At 35.1% G+C, this 20,362-nt stretch overlaps 1 protein-coding gene and 1 pseudogene across 1 annotated transcript in view; both read left to right on the top strand.

Moving 5' to 3' along the window:
- Window positions 1-10,413, top strand: part of PPP4R3A (protein phosphatase 4 regulatory subunit 3A) — a 35,298-nt gene extending 24,885 nt beyond the window's left edge. The window contains 6 exon segments of the mRNA XM_032482526.1: window positions 356-514; window positions 5,510-5,679; window positions 6,559-6,701; window positions 7,355-7,545; window positions 7,970-8,196; window positions 9,176-10,413. Coding sequence (XP_032338417.1) covers window positions 356-514; window positions 5,510-5,679; window positions 6,559-6,701; window positions 7,355-7,545; window positions 7,970-8,196; window positions 9,176-9,286 — 1,001 coding nt within the window. The 3' untranslated portion in view covers window positions 9,287-10,413.
- On the top strand, window positions 10,329-15,201 carry LOC102520608 (annotated as a pseudogene).
- The last annotated feature ends 5,161 nt before the right edge of the window (window positions 15,202-20,362 follow it).

Genomic DNA, 20,362 nt, shown 5'->3' with positions numbered 1-20,362 from the left:
CCTACATCTGTCGAGGGACATGTTAAAACAGTAGAGCATTCTTGCCCTTTGGAATAAAGCAGATCTAGTAGATTTGTATTCTATGTTTGCCTTAACTAGTAGTAACATTTCAGACTTGAATCTTGTGAAACTAATTATTCACAGAGTTGTTTAAATTTAATAAACGAAAAAGTGTAAAGCACAGTTCTTAGCACAGGATAGGCATTCAATAGATGTTAGTTCCCTTTTCCTTAACTTTAAAATATTTGGGTTAATAGAAGGGGTTGTACTTGATTGGAATTTGGGTTTCTTATATTTGGGGAGGAAAATAATAGGAGCCATTAAGTATAATTGTGTCTTGTTTTGTTTTGTTTAGATGATTTTCAGACTGCCCAGCTGTTGGCACTTGTACTGGAATTGTTAACATTTTGTGTGGAACACCATACCTACCACATAAAGAACTACATTATTAATAAGGACATCCTCCGGAGAGTGTTAGTTCTCATGGCCTCAAAGCATGCTTTCTTGGCATTATGTAAGTGTTGCTTCTGGTAGAATTATTTATTGTCTGTGTATCATCATGTCATTGTTATCTTTAGGTCTTACTGTCTGAGAAGAAAAGATGACTGATTTCAGGAGACCTAGGTTCTAATAGTAAACTACACTGATAATATACATTTTGAGCAGTTGATTTTCCTGATTCTCAATATACAGTAAAGGGGTGAGAATGTATCTGCAAAATATATTAAAGTATTATATTATTAAAATAACACCTTAAATCATTTTACCTCAGTTAATTATTTTTGACTTGGCATATATAACATGACAGTCGCAAATTAGGCATTCCTGTGAGACTAGAGTCTCACACTAAATCATGAAGGACGCTTTTGTAATTTGGAAAATGTATAGCCAATAGCACTTGGTTCCCAAAACATGTTCTAAGTTACAGAGTGCCTGGCACAAATACCTACAGATGGTCCATTCATTGATTCCACAAATATTTTTTTGCCAGCTTTACTGAGATATATTTGACATTATGTTACTTCACATATTTTAGAGCAGGGATGACAAACCACAGCTGTGGCCAAATCCAGCTCATGGTCTGTTTTTACAGTCTACAAGCTGAAAAAGTTTTTATGTTTTTAAAGGGTTGTTTAAAAAAAAAAAACTACAGAGATCATATGTGGCTCACGAAGCTTAGAATATGGATTGTGTGGACCTTTGTGGGAAAGGTTTGTGAACTCAGAGCAACAGACAGTCTTTTAACAAGGCTGTTCTTAAAACTGACTTTCACTGTATTCTTTTAAGACCCTAGTTTTTTGAAGTAAAACATGTTTTTGAATTGGAAATAGGTTAATCAAGAATATTCTTGATCAGGAGGCAGTCAGCCTTTGGTAAGATGGCACACCAGTTTTAGGGTGCCCTAGAGGCTTAGTAAGGGATGTCTGTTGGTAACTAACTCTTGCCTTTTGGTTTTTATAGGTAAGTTTGGGTTTTTTATAAAGATATCGTAATCATCCGCTAATTAGAGGCCTGAACATATACATCCATTGTTGTTATCTTTTTTTACTTTAAATATTTTGCTTAATTGATTTTTAAAATATCCTTATTATAAAAGCATTGTTTATAAGGATATTTCTGAAGTTCATTTATTCTATCAACATTTTATCTTTAAAATAGTATTCAAAATAGAAAGTTTAATTAATTGGGATAACAGTTGTTACAGCTGAATTGGCTTTTCAGTCTAGTGTACACACTGCAGTATAAACTGAGAATACACATGGTCAGATCTTCTTCAGCCAAAAGCAATAGGTAGCATTAGTGGCATTACCTAGACTGCTAAGGACAGTAAAAAATAATTTCAGTTCTATCTTACTAGTACATATATCCATGAACTTATTATAAGCACATGGGAAAGAAGAACTTTTAAACACAAATTCATTTACCTTATAAACCTATCAGCAAAAAGTGAGAGTTCCCAAAACCAAGTTGAGAGGGAGTTAATGAATTGTTCTTTAATGTTAATGTAAAGGTTCTGTTTGAGTGTGGGAAGAGTTTGAGTAGATGGGACAGAATGAGAAAACTGAGTAAATTAATTTATTTCAATAAATTTAACACCTACTACCATGTTATCTTGACTCTAAGATATGCATTTATCATCTCTCAAATCAAGGTGAGTCTTAAAATTAACAGCATGTCATTATGATTGGTAGCTTTTTTGTTTTGTTTCGTTAGTAGAAAAGGAGATTTTTTGCAATCAGTGGCATCTTAAGATTTGATAAAGCATGATCCATACCTGGTACCAGGAAAAAGATGATCAAGACCTGGACTCAGCTGTCTTGAGGCTCGGGGTTCATTAGGGGGAGATAGTATGTAAAAATCTAAACACCACCAAAAGCACTATTTTGAGGTGTGTTTGGAAGTATAGTGGAAATGATTTATTCTACATGATTGAGGCAGATCAGGAAAATCTTGCAGAAAGAAGTAAGTTGTGTCTTGACCATGGGAGAATGCGACACTCTTGGTTGAATGCACAATTAAGATGAACAAATAAGAGTGGTGTGTTAGTGGTTATGTATCGATAGAACACACGAGTCTAGTGGGAGAGTGGCAGAAAGGCAAAGGCCTTTTCTTCAGTTCTTCATCTCATTATTTTGCTTACAGTATTGCAAAGAAAATTTCTCATAGGTTAATAAGAATTACGAAGATAATCATTACAAATTAGTGAAAGTTAATATTGTAGGAAATTAAGAAGGCTAGCAAAACTCTTAGTTGTGTTTTATTATTAATATTTTCCAAACTAAGGTTATCATTAATTAAACCTAAGTCTTTCTCAGCTGATTCTCAGTGCGGCTCTCTTCCTGGGATTGAGATTAGTAACTTCTGAAAGATGCCAGTCATTAGGAATGATTTCTTTTGGACTGGCTGTATTCAATAGGAGTTTTTATCAAGGATTTCTGAAAGACCTAAATACAAACTTGAGGAAATGTAAAATATTTTCAGTCCTAGAAAAGAGTACATTGAAATAAAGTATTTTAATAAAGTGTATTTTTTTTTAAGGGAGGGTTTTATAAGTTAATTTAGATGCCCACTTGTAAGGACAAAAGATAGTGTGGTTAAATGTAAACAGTTTGTGAACTACATTTTTTATACCTTCTGGTTCTTAATAATTATACTTGTATTTAAAGACAGCTAATCAAGACTGGGTGAGAACAGAAATCCTTTCAAAATCATTTAGTCTTTTTAGGTTAGATACATGTGTACACACACACACACACAAACACACATGCATACATATATACACAGACCAGTTTTATCAATCTTTTGCCCTTTTCCAGATTCTTGGATTTTACATTGTAGCTTTTTAGCTCATACTTCTGTGTTGTCTGGTTGTTTTATTTAAAATACGGAAATCTATCTATATGAGGAATAAAGTAAAAAATTTTTGTGGTAGATGCTTTTATTCAGCTATTATCAGTTACACTGAGGCAAAAAGTCTTAAACTTATGTAAAATCTTACGTTGTGTAAGATAAAGACTAATTATTTGTTTTAGAGATGATTGAAACTAAGCATAAGAGATCCCTGACATATTAATGAAGGTTCGAGATGTGAGTGGGAGCAGAGTGCACTTCTGCAAGGAAAATCCTACAGTTGTGCCAGTTTGACCTATCCCAATTTTCTCTAATCTCCTTTGAGCAACTTGACTTCATAGAACTCACTGGTAATTTTTGAAAGTAAGTTTTTATCCAACAGCAAGAATAGTGGTTGGATATTTTTCATCCAAGTTTGTTTTGGGGGTGGCTGAGTGGAAATGACACAGTTCTTAATAAAAATAAATGAGGAGCAAAACAAAAGCCTGTTAGAACCACGTTCTGTCTACCTCAGCAGTTTTCTGAACAGAACTGCCCTTGAGGAGATAGTGGCGCCATCTGCATACTCTGGTCTTAGTACTAATTCTAAGAAGGGAGTTTTCTTTCACTAACCCAGGAACTGCATGCACAGGGTTCAGCTAGTGTGTGTTATGGTAGGACACAAGTCTCCACAAAGCCTGCAAAGTTAGAATACCAATTTTTAAAATAATAGCACTTGCCTTAATTACTAAAACCTTAAAATTTGGCCTGTTAGCATGAGCGCTAAAGTAATGATCTATATTCTAATAAATGGAACTGCCCATGTTCCTTTGTCAAGTAACGTTAAAAACAAACCAGCCAACCCAAGCTCTCAAATCATTGTTTTGGGGAAATAAACCCTTGTTAGGCTTTGACTTACTACCACATAGAAGATGACGCTTATTGTTTAAAATGTCTTATTTCTCCATGCTTATGTATTTGAAAATATTCAGTAGTTTAAAAAATAAAATGGAATTACTAGTCTATAAACTATTTTGAAACGCCCTGCCCAGAGTGTCTCTTTAGTAAGAGACACTGTTAAATGTTGGATTGTTAACGGCAGTTTATAAGCAACTGTACCTAATTGGGCATTCACTTGTGGACCTCTTTCTGCCAACTAAAGAAAAATTGAGCTGCTTTACTCCTCTGCCTTCCTACCCAGAAACCGTGTCAGCATGGTTGCCTGGCTACCTGCTCATGAAGGACTTGATTAATAACAAATTGGCAATTTAACGAGCCACTTCCATGATCTCCAAAGAAACCAAAATACAAACACAATATTTAATCTTGCCAACCGAAGACGATGTGACTGCATGAAGTGAGTATGCTTTTTTGAACTGTTTACAGTAACTGGGGCATTAACTTACTGATAATTCCATATAGGTAAAGAGGGCTTTGTTGAAGTCTAGCTGTCTCAGTATATTTAGATCTTGACGAATGGTGACTTAAGCAACTCCCCATACCTCAAGATGTAAATATACCTTTTAATCTGTAAGTTAAAGCCTAATTAATTGTAAAAAGGAAAACTAGGAAAAAATTTAAAAAGCATACTCGCTGCAGTAAACATAGAGGACCACATGTTTAAAGCATCCTCTAAACTGATTCCTAAACCACGGGAAGGCAAATTTTGGGTCACGCAGATTTCTGTGGGTTTATGTCATTTCTACAAACACATCCAAAAACAAACCATTGTAAACCCATTAACTCTGATGCAAAAATAAGAGTGTCCAAAAATAATTAAGATCAACTTATACAGTGGATTGCCCAAATCTGTTTTTTTCTATTGTTTTAAAGGTATATACAAAAGGATACACTAAGAATTTTCTCATCTTAATTAGTATGATAGGTTAATTCATTTATTAGCCCTATCTTATTTCAGATGTAAAGTACATTTTGGTCATTAGTAACTTATTTCTAGAAATCCTCTGGCTCTTGAAGACTTGTGTTCTATGATGACACACGCTGCTTTTAGAATACATTTTTCTGATAACCCTTTTGTAATCCTTACCTTTAGGTTCATATTTCTGGAAGCAATAACATCATTGCCTGCAAGAACTATGTTTATTAAACAGATTTTTTTGTAATTCTAGAAAATGAAAATATGGTACGTAATTTGAACAACAATGCCTCTGTGTTTCAGGTGCTCTTCGTTTTAAGAGAAAGATTATTGGATTAAAAGATGAGTTTTACAACCGCTACATAATGAAAAGTTTTTTGTTTGAACCAGTAGTCAAAGCATTTCTCAACAATGGATCCCGCTACAATCTGATGAACTCTGCCATAATAGAAATGTTTGAATTTATTCGAGTGGTAGGTTCTATACTTCTTAGTTAGAATTTTGGTTTTAATTGTTTATGAAAATCAAATATGCATTTTTGGTATTTTGGCTTATTTGAGACTATAATATTTGGGGAGAATTTCTGAAAGAAAACCAATGTTACCAAAAGCTTATGAGATTCAGTTCAAACTAACAAAAACCAGAATAATTTCTCTCAGCAGCTATAAATCATTTACAGGATAGTTTGAAAACTGATTTACCACTGTCATGGTGATCATTTTAAGAAAGTAAAATTACATTTGACATAAGTATTTGGACGCGTTTTTGTTTGTTCTGTTTTTAACTTTCAGGTTTTCTGAATTTCTCTTGACTTTCCCCCATATATCTCCAAAGAGCAAACTTGATTCTTTAATGATATGGTAGGCTAGCAGTTCTTAAACACTGATGTGTATCAGAATTGTATGTGGTGCCCCTTTTTAAAAAATTGTGATATACATAACATAAAAGTTGCCCTTTCAGCCATTTTTGTAAGTGTACAGTTCAGTGGTAAGTGCATTCACATCATTGTGCAGTCATCACCACCGTCCATCTCCAGCACTTCTCCAGTGTGGTTTTAAAATATATGTGCCCAGATCCCACCCAAGACTTACTGAATAAGAATCATCTAGGGTGGGACCTGGGCGTGTGCTTCAGAAAGACCCATGGATAATTCTGAGGTATACCAAAAATCAGGGACCACTAGAGTAGCCAGTGTGTGTTGAGCCCATTTTTATTTGTTTTTCTCTAAGATTGGATAATAATTTTATGAAGTTACACTATTTTGGATGGGTTTTTTAGTTAACTACAATTAAGCCCCATATCTTGCTAAAATAGCATTTCCTATCACTTTTTATTATAATTCTTTTTTACAGGAAGATATAAAATCATTAACAGCTCATGTAATTGAAAATTACTGGAAAGCACTGGAAGATGTAGATTATGTACAGACATTTAAAGGATTAAAACTGAGATTTGAACAACAAAGAGAAAGGCAAGATAATCCGAAGCTTGACAGGTAGATTACCATGTATTTAAACCTGCTCATTCAGTGACAGCTTTATGGTGGTGGCTCTTTTTTGCTTGTTTGGCATTATTTAGCTTGGCAGGGGAGGGGGAAAGAAGCAGATAGTAGAAGTTGTAGTTTTTGCTAACGGTCAGTGTAAATGTTTTCCTGATGGTGTTAGGGTGGGTATCAGTATATCTCTAGACTTTTCCTCAGGCATGTATCAAGCTAGATAATGCAAAAGAAAAAAAGTAAAACACTGATGTGCTAGTAAGGCTTTTAGTGTCCAAAGTAAAATCAGAATTATTTGCTTTGCTTTAAGGTTACATAACGAATTTTAAGGAATCTTGTGTGATTTTTCCAAATAATTCATACTTGTGTATTTTAAAATATGTAAATTATGACTTGTTAATTCCTAATGTTAACACATTTAATAACTGATCTGTAACAGTATAATTTTAATAACAGGAAGTTTGATTCCACTAGTTAACATTAGATATAGTGGAGTGTTTTTTCTTTATATGTTGGGTAAAATCTGGTGTTTTGTCAGCCTCTATGTGTATAAGTCTGTATTAGCCCATTAATCTATTTAAGACTATAATTTGGGACAATATTTGAAGACAAGTTTTTATGAGTCTATTTTACTTTCTCCTCTTTACTCATAGTATGCGTTCCATTCTGAGGAATCATAGATATCGAAGAGATGCCAGAACACTAGAAGATGAGGAGGAGATGTGGTTTAACACAGATGAAGATGACATGGAGGATGGAGAAGCTGTGGTGTCTCCATCTGACAAAACTAAGAACGATGATGACATTATGGATCCAATAAGTAAATTCATGGAGAGGAAGAAATGTATGTTGAAAAGATGGGCAAGGAAAAATGAAGGCTTTCTCACTTTAGGTTTATCCTTTTTTTCTTGACAAAGTGATTAGTATCTACTTTGTATCATGACATAGATTAAGACTGTTGCTTTATAGGGTGTGAATTAGTAGCTTGTTGTGAAGATATAGATTCAATTTTCTTAATTTGATGTGAATGCGATACTTCAGGAAGGGTAGGAACACTGAATATAACACGGAAGGTTTTCCTTCTCAGTAGTAAAGTCCAGTGGATCATGGTGCTTAGTATTTTGCAAAGCATAGTTCATAAACTGAAATTTGTGTTTCTTCCTAGCAAAGGAGTAAGCTAGTTAGTTGTGTTTTAGTGCCATCTCACTTGGGTGTATTTTAAAAAGATGAGTATGGGTGACAACTATTGACAATATTCTCATTTTTAGTAAAAGAAAGTGAGGAAAAGGAGGTGCTTCTGAAAACGAATCTTTCTGGTCGGCAGAGCCCGAGTTTCAAGCTTTCCCTCTCTAGTGGAACAAAAACTAACCTCACCAGCCAGTCACCTGCAGCAAATCTGCCTGGTTCTCCAGGATCACCTGGATCTCCAGGATCTCCAGGTTCTCCTGGATCCATCCCTAAAAACACATCTCAGACGGCAGCTATTACTACCAAGGTATGATTCCCAGGCCTACCTAAATTTAAGCTTTCTCAGCAATAATTGTTGTGACTAGAACTCCCTTTGGTTATTATCTTTTGGAACTGATTTAATATTTGTGAACTAGAGAATCATTCTCCCACCACAGCTGAACTTTAAGTTTGAGAAATTTATGAAAACTTTTGTGACCAATATGGAAGTTTAAATATATTCATATTTTGGTTTTGCATTTCAGAGCTGTAGTTTCACATTTGTATATGTCAAACATTTACAGAAATTTTACAGTTTAATTATTACTTTTATCAACTTTCCCTATTAATATCCAGATAACAGGTTTGTGGGGAGAAGATAATCTAAATATCTGGACACTCCTGACTTATTTTGCCAAGCAAGGTTTATTAAAAAAAAGAATTAACCATCTACTATCGCCAACAATTCCTTTAAGAAAGGATAAAAAATTTAACACCAGAAATGTAGGAAGGACGTAATTTCAGAATAAAGACCAATTCTTTTGGCTGCCTTATGTTGCCCTGGACTAGCAGTTAACAGACTGGCATTTGGGATTCATAGATCTAAATCAGGACTAAAGTGAGCTACAGTGATTTTTTATGAAGTACCAGAGCTACAGGGAGGCCTGGATGAAACAATAGGGAAGGGACAAGGCAGAATCACCTTTCTAACCTCTGATGCTCTATCTTCTGTAGTTTTAATTTAAAAAATTTTTTAATGCATGAAGTCTTAAACACTAAATATGTTTAGCTCCTAGGTGATTTGCTAGTATCATGAACTACTTAAAATTTTATTATGGAAAATTTAGGAAATATATAATGAATTTCAGCTGCATACAGTCTTACCACCCAAAAATAACCTATTAGTATACTGGCATGGAGAGTTTTTAATTATATATATATATATATACCTTTACCCAGACTTGAAAAACATGCATTTGAAAGTGTAATGGTGTCTTTTCTTTTAAATAATCCTTATTTCTGAACAGGGAGGCCTCGTGGGCCTGGTAGATTACCCTGATGATGATGAAGATGATGATGAGGATGAAGACAAGGAAGACACGCTACCATTATCAAAGAAAGCAAAGTTTGAGTCATAATAATGGCAACTGCCTGTGATCAGTACCTGTTGAGAAAACTGGTTCTCTACCCCTCCCCCCTACAAAATCTACAACAAAGCAGTGGTCTCTTGTGAATGACTGACACAGATCAGCCTCGCACACTTGACTCTGCTCATCAAGTGCCAATTCAATGGAGCAGGAGGAGGGGATATTACACACTTAGGGGAAAGACTTAAGCCTTTGAGCTCTCCAGCTTGGACCACACATTGCCCTTTTCTCAGGGAAGGAAATGGAAACAAAAAGCCAACAGGGCAGGGGTTTTTGTAAGTGGATCTCTGGATTGACTGGTCAGTTGCTACAATCAGAATATGCTTTCTCGGACCATGTTTGTGACTCAGAAGAATAGGCTTTTCTGCCATAATTCTTCACTAGTTAAGAATGCCAGCAGTTTCTTTGTATAAAGAGACCTGCCTTTAAAACCGTACATTCTGAACATTTTAGTCAAGCTACAACAGGTTTGGAAAACCTCTATGGGGGAGGGGCGAATATAAATTTCCTCTTTTTTATCTGTTCCCTTTGCCCTTCAAACTGCAGATTTTTTTTTTAAGTAGGGATTGTTCCTACTTGATTAAAGATTGAGTGGAATTCTAGATGTGGTCATTTGTGTCATAATTTTTTTGTTTCATTTTGTTTTTGATTTTTTTCTCCCCTGAGTGTATGCTTAGTTGTTGCGTATATATATTTGGGACCATTAAAACTTTTTTTGATGTAATATAACCTAACGTTGTGCTGGTACCTGTTTTACCATGTGTAATTTTTGTTCTACATCACAGTTCTTAATTTGTTTAGAGTTTTATGAAAGATGGTATAGTTTTTATTGACAAAACAAAGTAATCTTACAACTATGTGCATACAAAAAGCAATACTATTTTGTGACTAAATATTTTATATTAAAATTTACATCAACTGTCTTGAGAATTCAGGGAAATAGTGTGGAATTTAAAATTTCAGCAGTTTTGTTAAACCTAGAAACGTGAAATTAGTATTCCAAAGAGATTCTGAAATTTCATTTCTTGGGAAAATGACGGTACATTAAATCAAAATTGAGGATGGATGATTTAAAAATAACAATTTGACTTTTGAATAATAAAAAGAAAAGTGAAGAGTAAGAGAAACTGTATTAGTTGTATTTTCTTTCTCTTTTCTTTAACTATTCCCTTTGGAATACCAGTTGGAATTGTAAGTGGTGGTTCCTAAATAAATACCTGGCCAGAGGACCATCAGATATCACCTTACTAAGACAGTATTTTTAAATAGGTTCTTTTTATTGTTTTAGGTGTGCTAAAATTCTTTTGAGGAGATGAAAGTAAGTATCTCCATTCCACATATCTTTACTTTTTTAAAGTGAAGATTTTAGAACTTAATAAAACAATGTATTTGCAAATGTGAATAAAAATTCATATCCAGGAAAAGGATACTATTTTAAGTATCATATACTTAAACTCATAAACTGGATAATCTAGCAAGCACTGTGTGCTTCTACCTTAGCTCGTCTTTTGCTTAGCTCTTAGTAAGTTGTGGTACCAAAAGCAAGGTTATATGGAATAGTTGAATAGAAAACCAGAAAGCAACAACTTGCTACAGTCATGGAAAGAGTTTTATTGTTGGCTAATAATTTTTAACAGAACTTTGGGTGCATTATTAACTATAAGAACTTACATGTATTTCACTATAGTACAGAGCTACTTCTGAGTCACAAGTTCTGGCAATTAATAATTTTAATCAACTTATCTTGCAAATAAAGAGAAGAAAAACTTAATAGGATCTAACTTAACTATATTATGTCTTTTATTATCTAGAAAGTCCCATGTGAAATGTTTGTGCCTTACACATCCAGCTTAAACTGACCTTTCTGATTGATTTGTGGAACACTTAACTGGTCTTGGTATTCTGGGGGTTCTCGAGTAGTGGGAAGAAGCATCCCTTATTTTCATGGATTGTCTGGTATCTTTTTAAAAAAATAGATGTTAACTCTTGGCGTTTAATAAGAGGTGCCCTTTCATTGATGGATTGTTGCATTTCTCTACTGATTATGGTTACTGAAGCAGAAACTTGACACAAGTTGCTATATTAGGAGAAGTGAAGTCTAAATCGCTTCATGGAGGTTTCATGTTTCATGGAGGAAGACTATCAGCAATAAATTTCTAGAAACACAGTACTTGAATTGACAGTTCCATCTGACTCAAGTCTATGCTTTTAGGCATAAATACTATCTTGATAACTGATGTGAATAAAATGATATAGTTATTTTCCATTTTAATGATACCTATTGGTTCTTTTACTCATTTTACAACACTTAAAAATTTTATTTCCCAGTGTGATTATCTAACAATTTCCAAAAAAGACAGATTTATAACTACTACAGAACACACCATGACCCCTGTCCTGTCTAGGAATGCTACTCTGGCTTTTTTTTTTTTTTTTTTTTTTAAATGAAGCCTGATGGGTTTCCCCCGCCTGACTGTACTCAGATCCTGCTTGTCATCTTCTCTGGAAGTCAACTTTGTGAATCTGGTAATGAAGGGAAGGCAAGGGATAGGGGGCATTCTTCTGTTTTCTTAATTTAAGCAGCTGGCCTTTGTAAAGCTTGCAAGATTAGAACAGCAAAAAGTTTAAGCTGGACGGTTTCTTCAAATGAATAACCATAAGTTGTCAGCATATTTCTATTCATAACTTTGTTTAAACAGCATTGTCAGAATTCCTTTGGGGGAAAATTTAGGACCGTCGGATTCTTTATAGATACAAGGTTATGTTAACTTTTTCTGCTATAACATCCATTTTGAGCAAGAAGATTATAAACACATTTTATGGGAAGGATTATTGTGTACCATTTTAGTGGAACACTGAGACATGAAGAAATGGGGCAGTCATCACTATGTTGTGATAATCAATGCTAAATTAATTTTTCTTTGAACTTAGTGCTTCATCTTGGCTATTTAGAATGGTAATTTTAAAAACCGTAGAGAGTCTTCAGATAGATAAATGTTCTTCCAACTGCTGGAGTCGGATGTCTTGCTCCTTAAAATAAACTGGTTGGAGAGATGACTTTCCCTGACCTTTTCACTCTCCTAGGTAAATTCTTCCATGGACTTGTAGGACGTAGTGATTTCTTCAACATAATGCTAAATGGGTTTTTGTTTAACTTAATTATACTCTCACCATGGTTTAGGTCACATCCTACCTGCAAATTGAATGGACAGACCTTTTACAATCCTTATATTACTTGACACTTAGGCAGCATTTGCTACTATCCACTGTCTTCTTTATACCTTAATCTCTTGGCTTCTCTAACATGTGCTTTAACATTTCTGACCTTTCTGTCTTTTGATACCTCTCTTCTTTACTTTACCTCTTAAATGCCGGAAGGGTTCCATCTTGGGTATTCATCTTCCCAAGCTCCAGCCAGCCACATTACTTACATGTCCCTGATCCAATCATGCTGTGCCCTAGAAGACTGCCTTAACCTGTCACGTGCCCCTCTGAATGCTCCTCTTGCCCTGCCTGTCATTCAGAAGTGTTCCGCTGACATTCAGCTCCTTCCTTGAAGACCGGGTTTATATCCTTTTCGACTTTATCTCTAGTGCCTGGCATGATACCCAGCCCACAAATGGGTCTCCAGATGTTACTGGATGAATGAAGGAAACTGAGAAATGTGCACACAATACACAGACTGGGAGAGTCTTTTAGCTGATGCCCTTAGACACAGTTTGACTCATTCTTGACCATAAAATTCTCCCTGTGGGTATAAGGGAGGACTTAAGACCTCTATCCTGCCCGTTGTACCTTTGAGCTTTAGGCTAGTAACACTAGCAAGGGGATATTTTTGGTTCATACAATTAATCTATCTTGAGTCGTTTAACAACTACTAAAATTCTACTTAAGCTTCACTGGTCTACTCATCCTGGGCTCTAGCACCTCTAACTCTTAACTTTCTTATTGGTCTGTTGATCATAGGTCTTCACATGTAAGTACAGACCTCTTCCTTTTATTGCGGGACCTAGCCATAAGCTGTAGATTTCACAAACCTCTCATCTATTGGTCTGATAGTTACTGTATTAAATCTCATGCTTTTCAACTTTTATATATTGTTCTATTTCCTAGAATGTGAGTTCCTAGAAGGCAGGTCCAGATTCATGTGATTACATATAGAAGTAAATTGGTTGGGTAAATAGATTTCCTATGTAAATTCAAAGGAGACTTAATAGGAATTATAGAAGAGATGCATTTTCTTCGTTTCTGAAAGGGTAACTCATTTTAGATAAAGAGCTTGAAGAATATGATCACTCAAATTGTAGCACTGCATTCTAGCATTAAATACCTTTACACAGGAATGTGCTTCTGCTGTGTTGCAGAAAAAAGATCAATTAATTTTACTTTAATGCTAACTCATTTGTAAAGAAATTGCTACTTGAGGTTTTCTTACCCTTACTTCTAAAGTACTGTTCTGGAAGAAGAGGAAATAATGACATTTTATTAACCAACCACCGAGGTGGTTTTGTTTAACTCACTGTGAGAAGTAGGTGTCTCACCAAAACCAAGAGCCCAGAAAAATCTGGCTTTTAGAATTCTTGGATGGCTTTCAAAAAGTTAATGTGGTTTCAGTTGTTATTAGTGAAAACTTCTTCACCCAAAACCTTCCCATTCAAGTCCCATCTGAGGACCTACTTTGGAAGACTAGGATGGGGGAGGGGAATAGAAGGAACAAGAGGTTGAGTGCTCAAGAAACCTCACTCAAAATATGTGCTCCATGCGTGTTGATTAGCCAAAATTGATACCAAGTACATTTCCTGGGGAAAGTGGGGAGAAGTTGGCAGACAGAGAAAAGGTATAATGGTAATAACAGCATAGTCAGAATGGCCTGGGTTTAAATTCTTACTCTGCTACTAAGACATCAGACAAAGTTCCTTGAGCCTCGGTTTTCCCATATGTAATGGGAATAACATTACAAGTGTGAGGACTGTAGAACAGACATATATATAAAGCAGCTAGCCCAGTGGCATATGGTCAATAGATGGCAACTATTTAAATTAATGTTACATTAATATAGTCCAGATCTGGAGGGAGATGGTTATGGTACTGATTTTGTCTTTAAAACTTGAAACTCTGTTTTTAGGAGTCATTCAGAGTCTATGGAGTAGGGAAGATGAAGAGGGGTGGTCAATGTCCTAACGTATTGGTTAAAATTAGAAATTTAGGAATGGCAGCATGAGAAGCTTGGCAAATCTGCCCCACAAAAAGTAATTTAAAAACTGGATAAAATTGTCAAAACCAACCATTTCAGGGTTCTGGAAATTAGCCAAAAGTGTATAACAAATCAAGAAGAGTTAATTCAAAAATCTTGGGGTTTTCTCCTTGTGGTGGTGGCTCCATAACAAAGTATAAACTTAAGCAGCATTTAGAAAGTTTCTTCTCTTTGACCAAGTATTAGTTGAAAATGCAGCTGAAATTGTAACCAAAGGAGGCATTATGCTTCCAGAAAAATCTCAAAGGAAAGTACTGCAAGCAACAATAGTAGCTCTTGGATCTGGCTCTAAAGGTGAAGAGATTCAACCAGTTAGGTGTGAAGGTTGGAGATAAAGTTCTCCTAGAATATGGAGGCACCAAAGTAGTTCTAGATGACAAGGATTATTTCTTACCTAGAGATGGTGACATTCTTGGAAAATATGTAGACTGAAATAAGTCACTATTGGAATGGCATCACATGAAGCTGCCCTGAAGTTCTGAAATCTTTTCATCATGTAAATAATTTCCACATCCTCTATTTTATAATAAACTAATGATATACAAACTAATGACATCCAGTGTTTCTAAAATGTAGTTTCACTGTACTGATAGAAACATTTCCAAATAAAAATATATAAATGAAAAAAAAAAGTGATTAAAAACAGTGAGAGTCTATGGCATTTTGGCGTGAGGTTACCCCCATCCCCACCTCTCACTACTTCCTTAGCTCAACCAGCTAGGTAGGTCTACCAATCCAGGACAGCTCTGAAACAGGCAGTTTCACTGCTGAAAATGGCTGACTTGATCTGGAGCGGAAGAAAAAACACACTCCCTTGGTTCATAGAAACAGTAGCTTGACCAAGAAAAAAGAAGACTCAAATTACTAAAATCAGAAGTAAAAGATACTCAGTTGGGACACTGTTACAGAAATGAAAAGGATTATAAAGGAATACTGTGAATAATTGTATACCAATAAATTAGATGAAATGGACAAATTTCTAACAAGACAAAATACTGTAACTCAAGAAGAAAAAGACAAAAATCTGAATAGACCAATAACAAGTAAGGAGGTTGAATCAGTAATTAAAAACATCCCAGCAAACAAAGGTCCAGGGCCAGATAGATTCACTAGTGATTTCTACCCCTCCCACATACACACAAATTAATACCATTCCTTTTTAAAGTTTAGAAGAGGAGGGAACACTTCTGAATTTTACAAGGCCAGTGTTACCCTGGTACCAAAACCAGACAAGGATACCACAAGAAAAGAAAGTTATAAGCCAATGTCCCTGATAAACATAGATGTAAAAATTGTCAACAAAATACTAGCAAACCAAACTCAACAATACATTAAAATGATCATATCCATGGTTAAGTGGGATTTACTCCAGAGATGCAAGGATGGTTCAACTTCTGCAAATCAATGTAATAAATCACATTAGCAAAATAAAGAATATCATAAGATCATCTCAATAGATGCAGAAAAAGCATTTGACAAAATTCAACATTTATGATAACTCTCAACAAAGTGGGTACAGAGGGAATGAACCTCATAATAAAGGCCATATATGACAAGCCCACAGCTAACCTCATACTCCGTCAGGAACGAGGTAAGGATGCCTACTCTAACCATTTTTATTCAGCGTAATACTGGAAGTCCAGCCAGAACAATTAGGCAAGAATGAAATAAAACTATTTGCAGATGACATTATATAGAGAAAATTAAAGATTCCATCAAAAAATAACTGGAACTAATAAATTCAGTAAAGCTGCAGGATACAAAATAAATATACAGAAATTGGTGGTGTTTCTAAATACTAGTAAGAAATTATCAGAAATAAATTTAAAAAGCAATCCCATTTACAATTGGATCAAAAAGAATAAAATATCTAGGAATAAATTTGATCAGGGAGGTGAAAGACCTAAGCAATGAAAACTTTAAGATATTGATGAAAGAAATTTAAGACAAATAAATGGAAAGATATTCCATGCTCATGTACGGGAAGAAGCAATATTGTTAAAATGTCCATATTACCCAAAGCAATCTACAGATTCACTGTAATCCCTATCAGAATTCAAATGGCATTTTTTTCACAGCAGTAGAAAAAACTACAATCGGTATGGAACCACAAAGACTCTGAATAGCCAAAGTGATCTTGAGAGAGAACAAAGCCAGAAGCATCCCACTTCCTGATTTCAAACTATATTACAAAGCTGTAGTGATCAAAACAGTATAATATTGGCATAAAAACAGACACACAGATCAAAGGCACAGAACAGAGCCCAGAAATAAACCCACACCTATACAGTCAATTAATTTACAACTGAGTACTCAATATATAATGAATGGGGAAAGAACAGTCTCTTCAATAAATGGTGTTGGAAAAACTGGACAGCCACAAGCAAAAGAATGAAACTACACTTCTATCTTACCCCATACACGAAAATTAACTCAAAATGGATTAAAGAATTAAATGTAAGACCTGAAACCTCAAAACTCCTAGAAGAAAACATAGGTGTTAAGCTTGTTGATATCAGTCTTGACTCTGATTTTTTAGATTAGGCAACAAAAGCAAAAATAAACAAGTGGGACTACATTAAACTAAAAAGCTTCTGCACAGCAAATGAAACTATCAATAAAATTAAAAGGTTAACTTATTACATGGAAGAAAATATTTCCAACTCATATACCTGATAAAGAGTTAATATCCAAAATATATTATGAATTCATATAACAAAATAGCAAAAAACAAACAACCCAATTTAAAAAGCAAGCAGAGGACCTGAATAGACATGTTTCCAAAGGAGACACACAAATTGCAAGAAGCACGTGAAAAGGTGCTCAACATCACTAATCAGGGGAATGCAAACCACAACCACAACGAGATATCACCTGTTAGAATGGGTATTACCAAAAAGAGAAAAGGGTTGGCAAGAATATGGAGAAAAGGGGACCCTCGTACACTGTTGGTGGGAATGTAAACTGGTACAGCCACTATGGAAAACAGGATGAAATTTCCTCAAAAAATTAAAAATCGAACTACAATATGATCCAGCAATTCCACTTCTGGTTATTTATTCAGAAGAAAAGATATATATACCACCCTTCTTATTCATTGTAGCATTATTTACAATAGCCAAGACATGGAAGCAACCCAACAACCATCAGTGGATGACTAGATAAAGAACATGTGGCACATATATACAACGGATATTATTATTCAGCCATAAAAAAGAAGGAAATCTTGCCATTTGTGACATGGATGGAACTTGAAAGCATTATGCTAAATGAAATAAGTCAGACAAAGACAAATACTGTATGATCTCACTTATATGTGGAATTTTATAAAAAATAAACCAAACCAAACTCATAGTTACAGAGAACAGACTGGTGATTGTCAGAGATAGGGGATGGAGGGTAGGCAAATTGTTGAAGAGGGCCACAAGGTACAAACTTCCAGTGATAAAAATAGTCACGAGGATGTCATGTATGGCATAGTGACTATAGTTAGTAATATTGTATTGTATTTTAAGATCTACTCTCAGCAACTTTCAAAGTTCTCATCACAAGAAAAAAAAATTGTAACTGTGTGGTGATGGATATTCACTAGACTTATTGTGGTGATCATTTTGCAAAAAACAAATACTGAATCATTATGTTGTACACCTGAAACTAATATAAAGTCATTTGTTAATTGTATCCATAACAAAAAAGAACCAGACAATTTGAGCACATCTACATAACAAGTGAAGAGATTGAATTATTGATTTAAAAAACTACGCACAAAGAAAAGTCCAAGCCCAAATGGTTTCAAAACTGAGTTCTCCAGTTTTTCACAAACTCCTCCAAAAAAACTGAAGAGGAGGGATCACTTCCCTACTCGTTTTGTGAGGTCAGTATTCCTTGATCCCAAATCTAGATAAAGACATCACAGGAAACAATATCTACATAACAATATCTTATGCATATGGTCATAAAAATTCAATGAAACATAAGAAATGTATCCTGTAACAAATAAAAAGAATTATACACCATGGCTAACTGGGATTTATCCCAGGAATGCATGGTTGTTTACCAGCTGAAAACAAAAGAACAAAATACAAAAACTACATGATCATCTTCAAAGACACAGGGGAAAAAAGCATTTGACAGAATTCAACTCTCATGATAAAAACGCTCAACAACCTGGGAAGAGGGAATGTCTTCAATCTGATTAAAACCATCTACAAAAACCTACAGCTAACATCATACTTTAATGATACAATAATGGATGTTTTCCCCCTAAGATCAGAAAAAAGGCACAGATATCTGCTTTTGGTACTTCTATTCAATATAGTACTGGAGGTTCTAGCCAGGGAAATTAGGCAAGAAAATCAAAGGCATCCAGGTTGGTAAGGAACAAGTAAAATGATCTGTAGATGACACAATCTGGCATGTAGAAAATGCTAAGGAATCCACTATAAAACTGTCAGAACCAATAAATAGGTTCAGCAAAGTTTCAGGAAACAAGATCAATAAATAAAAATCAATTACATTTCTATACATTTGCAATGAATGATACAAAAATGAAATGAAACAATTCCACTTACAACAGTATGTGAAATTAGGAACAAATTTAACAAAAGAAATGCAAAATTTATAACCTGGAAACTATAAAACATTGTAGAAAGAAATATCTAAATAAATGGAGAAACAACCCACACTTATGGATTCAAAGATAATATTGTTATAGAAATACTCCTCAAATTCACTTACAGAGTCAATGCAATCCCTACCCAAATCCCCAGCTGACTTTTTTAGAAATTGCAAAGCTACTTATAAAACGTATATGGAATTGCAGGGGACCCAAAATAGCTAAAACAGCCTCCAAAAAGAAACATAAAGTAGGAGGGTGCACGTCCAAATTTCAAAACTTACTAGAAAGCACAATACCACACAGTACCAAAAGAGGGTGTAGTACTGATGTACAGAAGTACAGACCAATGAAATAGAATTGAGAGTTCAGAAATAAAACCATACACCTAGGGGTCCACTGTCTTTCAACAAGGATACTGCTATTGGCTGAAATGTGTTCCCCCAGAATTCATATGTTAAATCCAAACTCTCAAGTATCTCAGAGTGGGAAAAATAGTCTCAAGTCATATACGTGATAAGAGACTTGTAGCTAGAATCTATTCACCCTTTCATTGCCAGGTGGCCTCTAGCATGAGCCCCCGTTTTGGCAAAGGTGGATGTACTGTAAAGATGCAGGATCAGAGGACATCTCACGGTAGAAACATGTTCGATGGTGTCTGGAAGAGTATATGGGGGGTGGAGGGGAAACAAGGCTTGACAGGTACAGGCCCACCCAAGTGTCACAGAGTAAGTAGCCACATGGCAGGAAGAAGTCAAGAGGGCAATCCTCTGAGCCCCAGACCATGCTGGTTCACCTCAAAACTCCAGACTTGTAGTATGTTCTCATTTGTAACGGTCCACAGGTGAAACTAGTGTTTATCGTTCAGTATATGACAGTGAGCATATTCAACAAAGGCTTACTTGTGTAAGGGGATTTTTTTAAAAGTCAACAGGAAAATGACTTCTCCACGTGGCCATTAAAAGAGTCACCTCAAAAATCTCTGCTCATATAACCAAAGCTGAACAGGACAACGCGTTTTTAGAGCCTGTTGCAGACTATGACCGGTGTCCTAACTCTGGCGTTCTGAAAACATCATTTTATGATCAAATGTTCAGACCTAAGCACTTGTTTCCCCACCACTCTACCAACAAAGGGTGTTGTCAAGCTTGAGTCTTTGCAATCTGGTCAGTGAGAAATGGAATCTCAGTGTAGTCTA

Source organism: Camelus ferus, chromosome 6 (assembly GCF_009834535.1).
Source record: "Camelus ferus isolate YT-003-E chromosome 6, BCGSAC_Cfer_1.0, whole genome shotgun sequence".
Taxonomy (NCBI): domain Eukaryota; kingdom Metazoa; phylum Chordata; class Mammalia; order Artiodactyla; family Camelidae; genus Camelus; species Camelus ferus.
The sequence above is the reverse complement of the archived record's forward strand: the minus strand, read 5'-3'. Positions and strand labels throughout refer to the sequence as shown.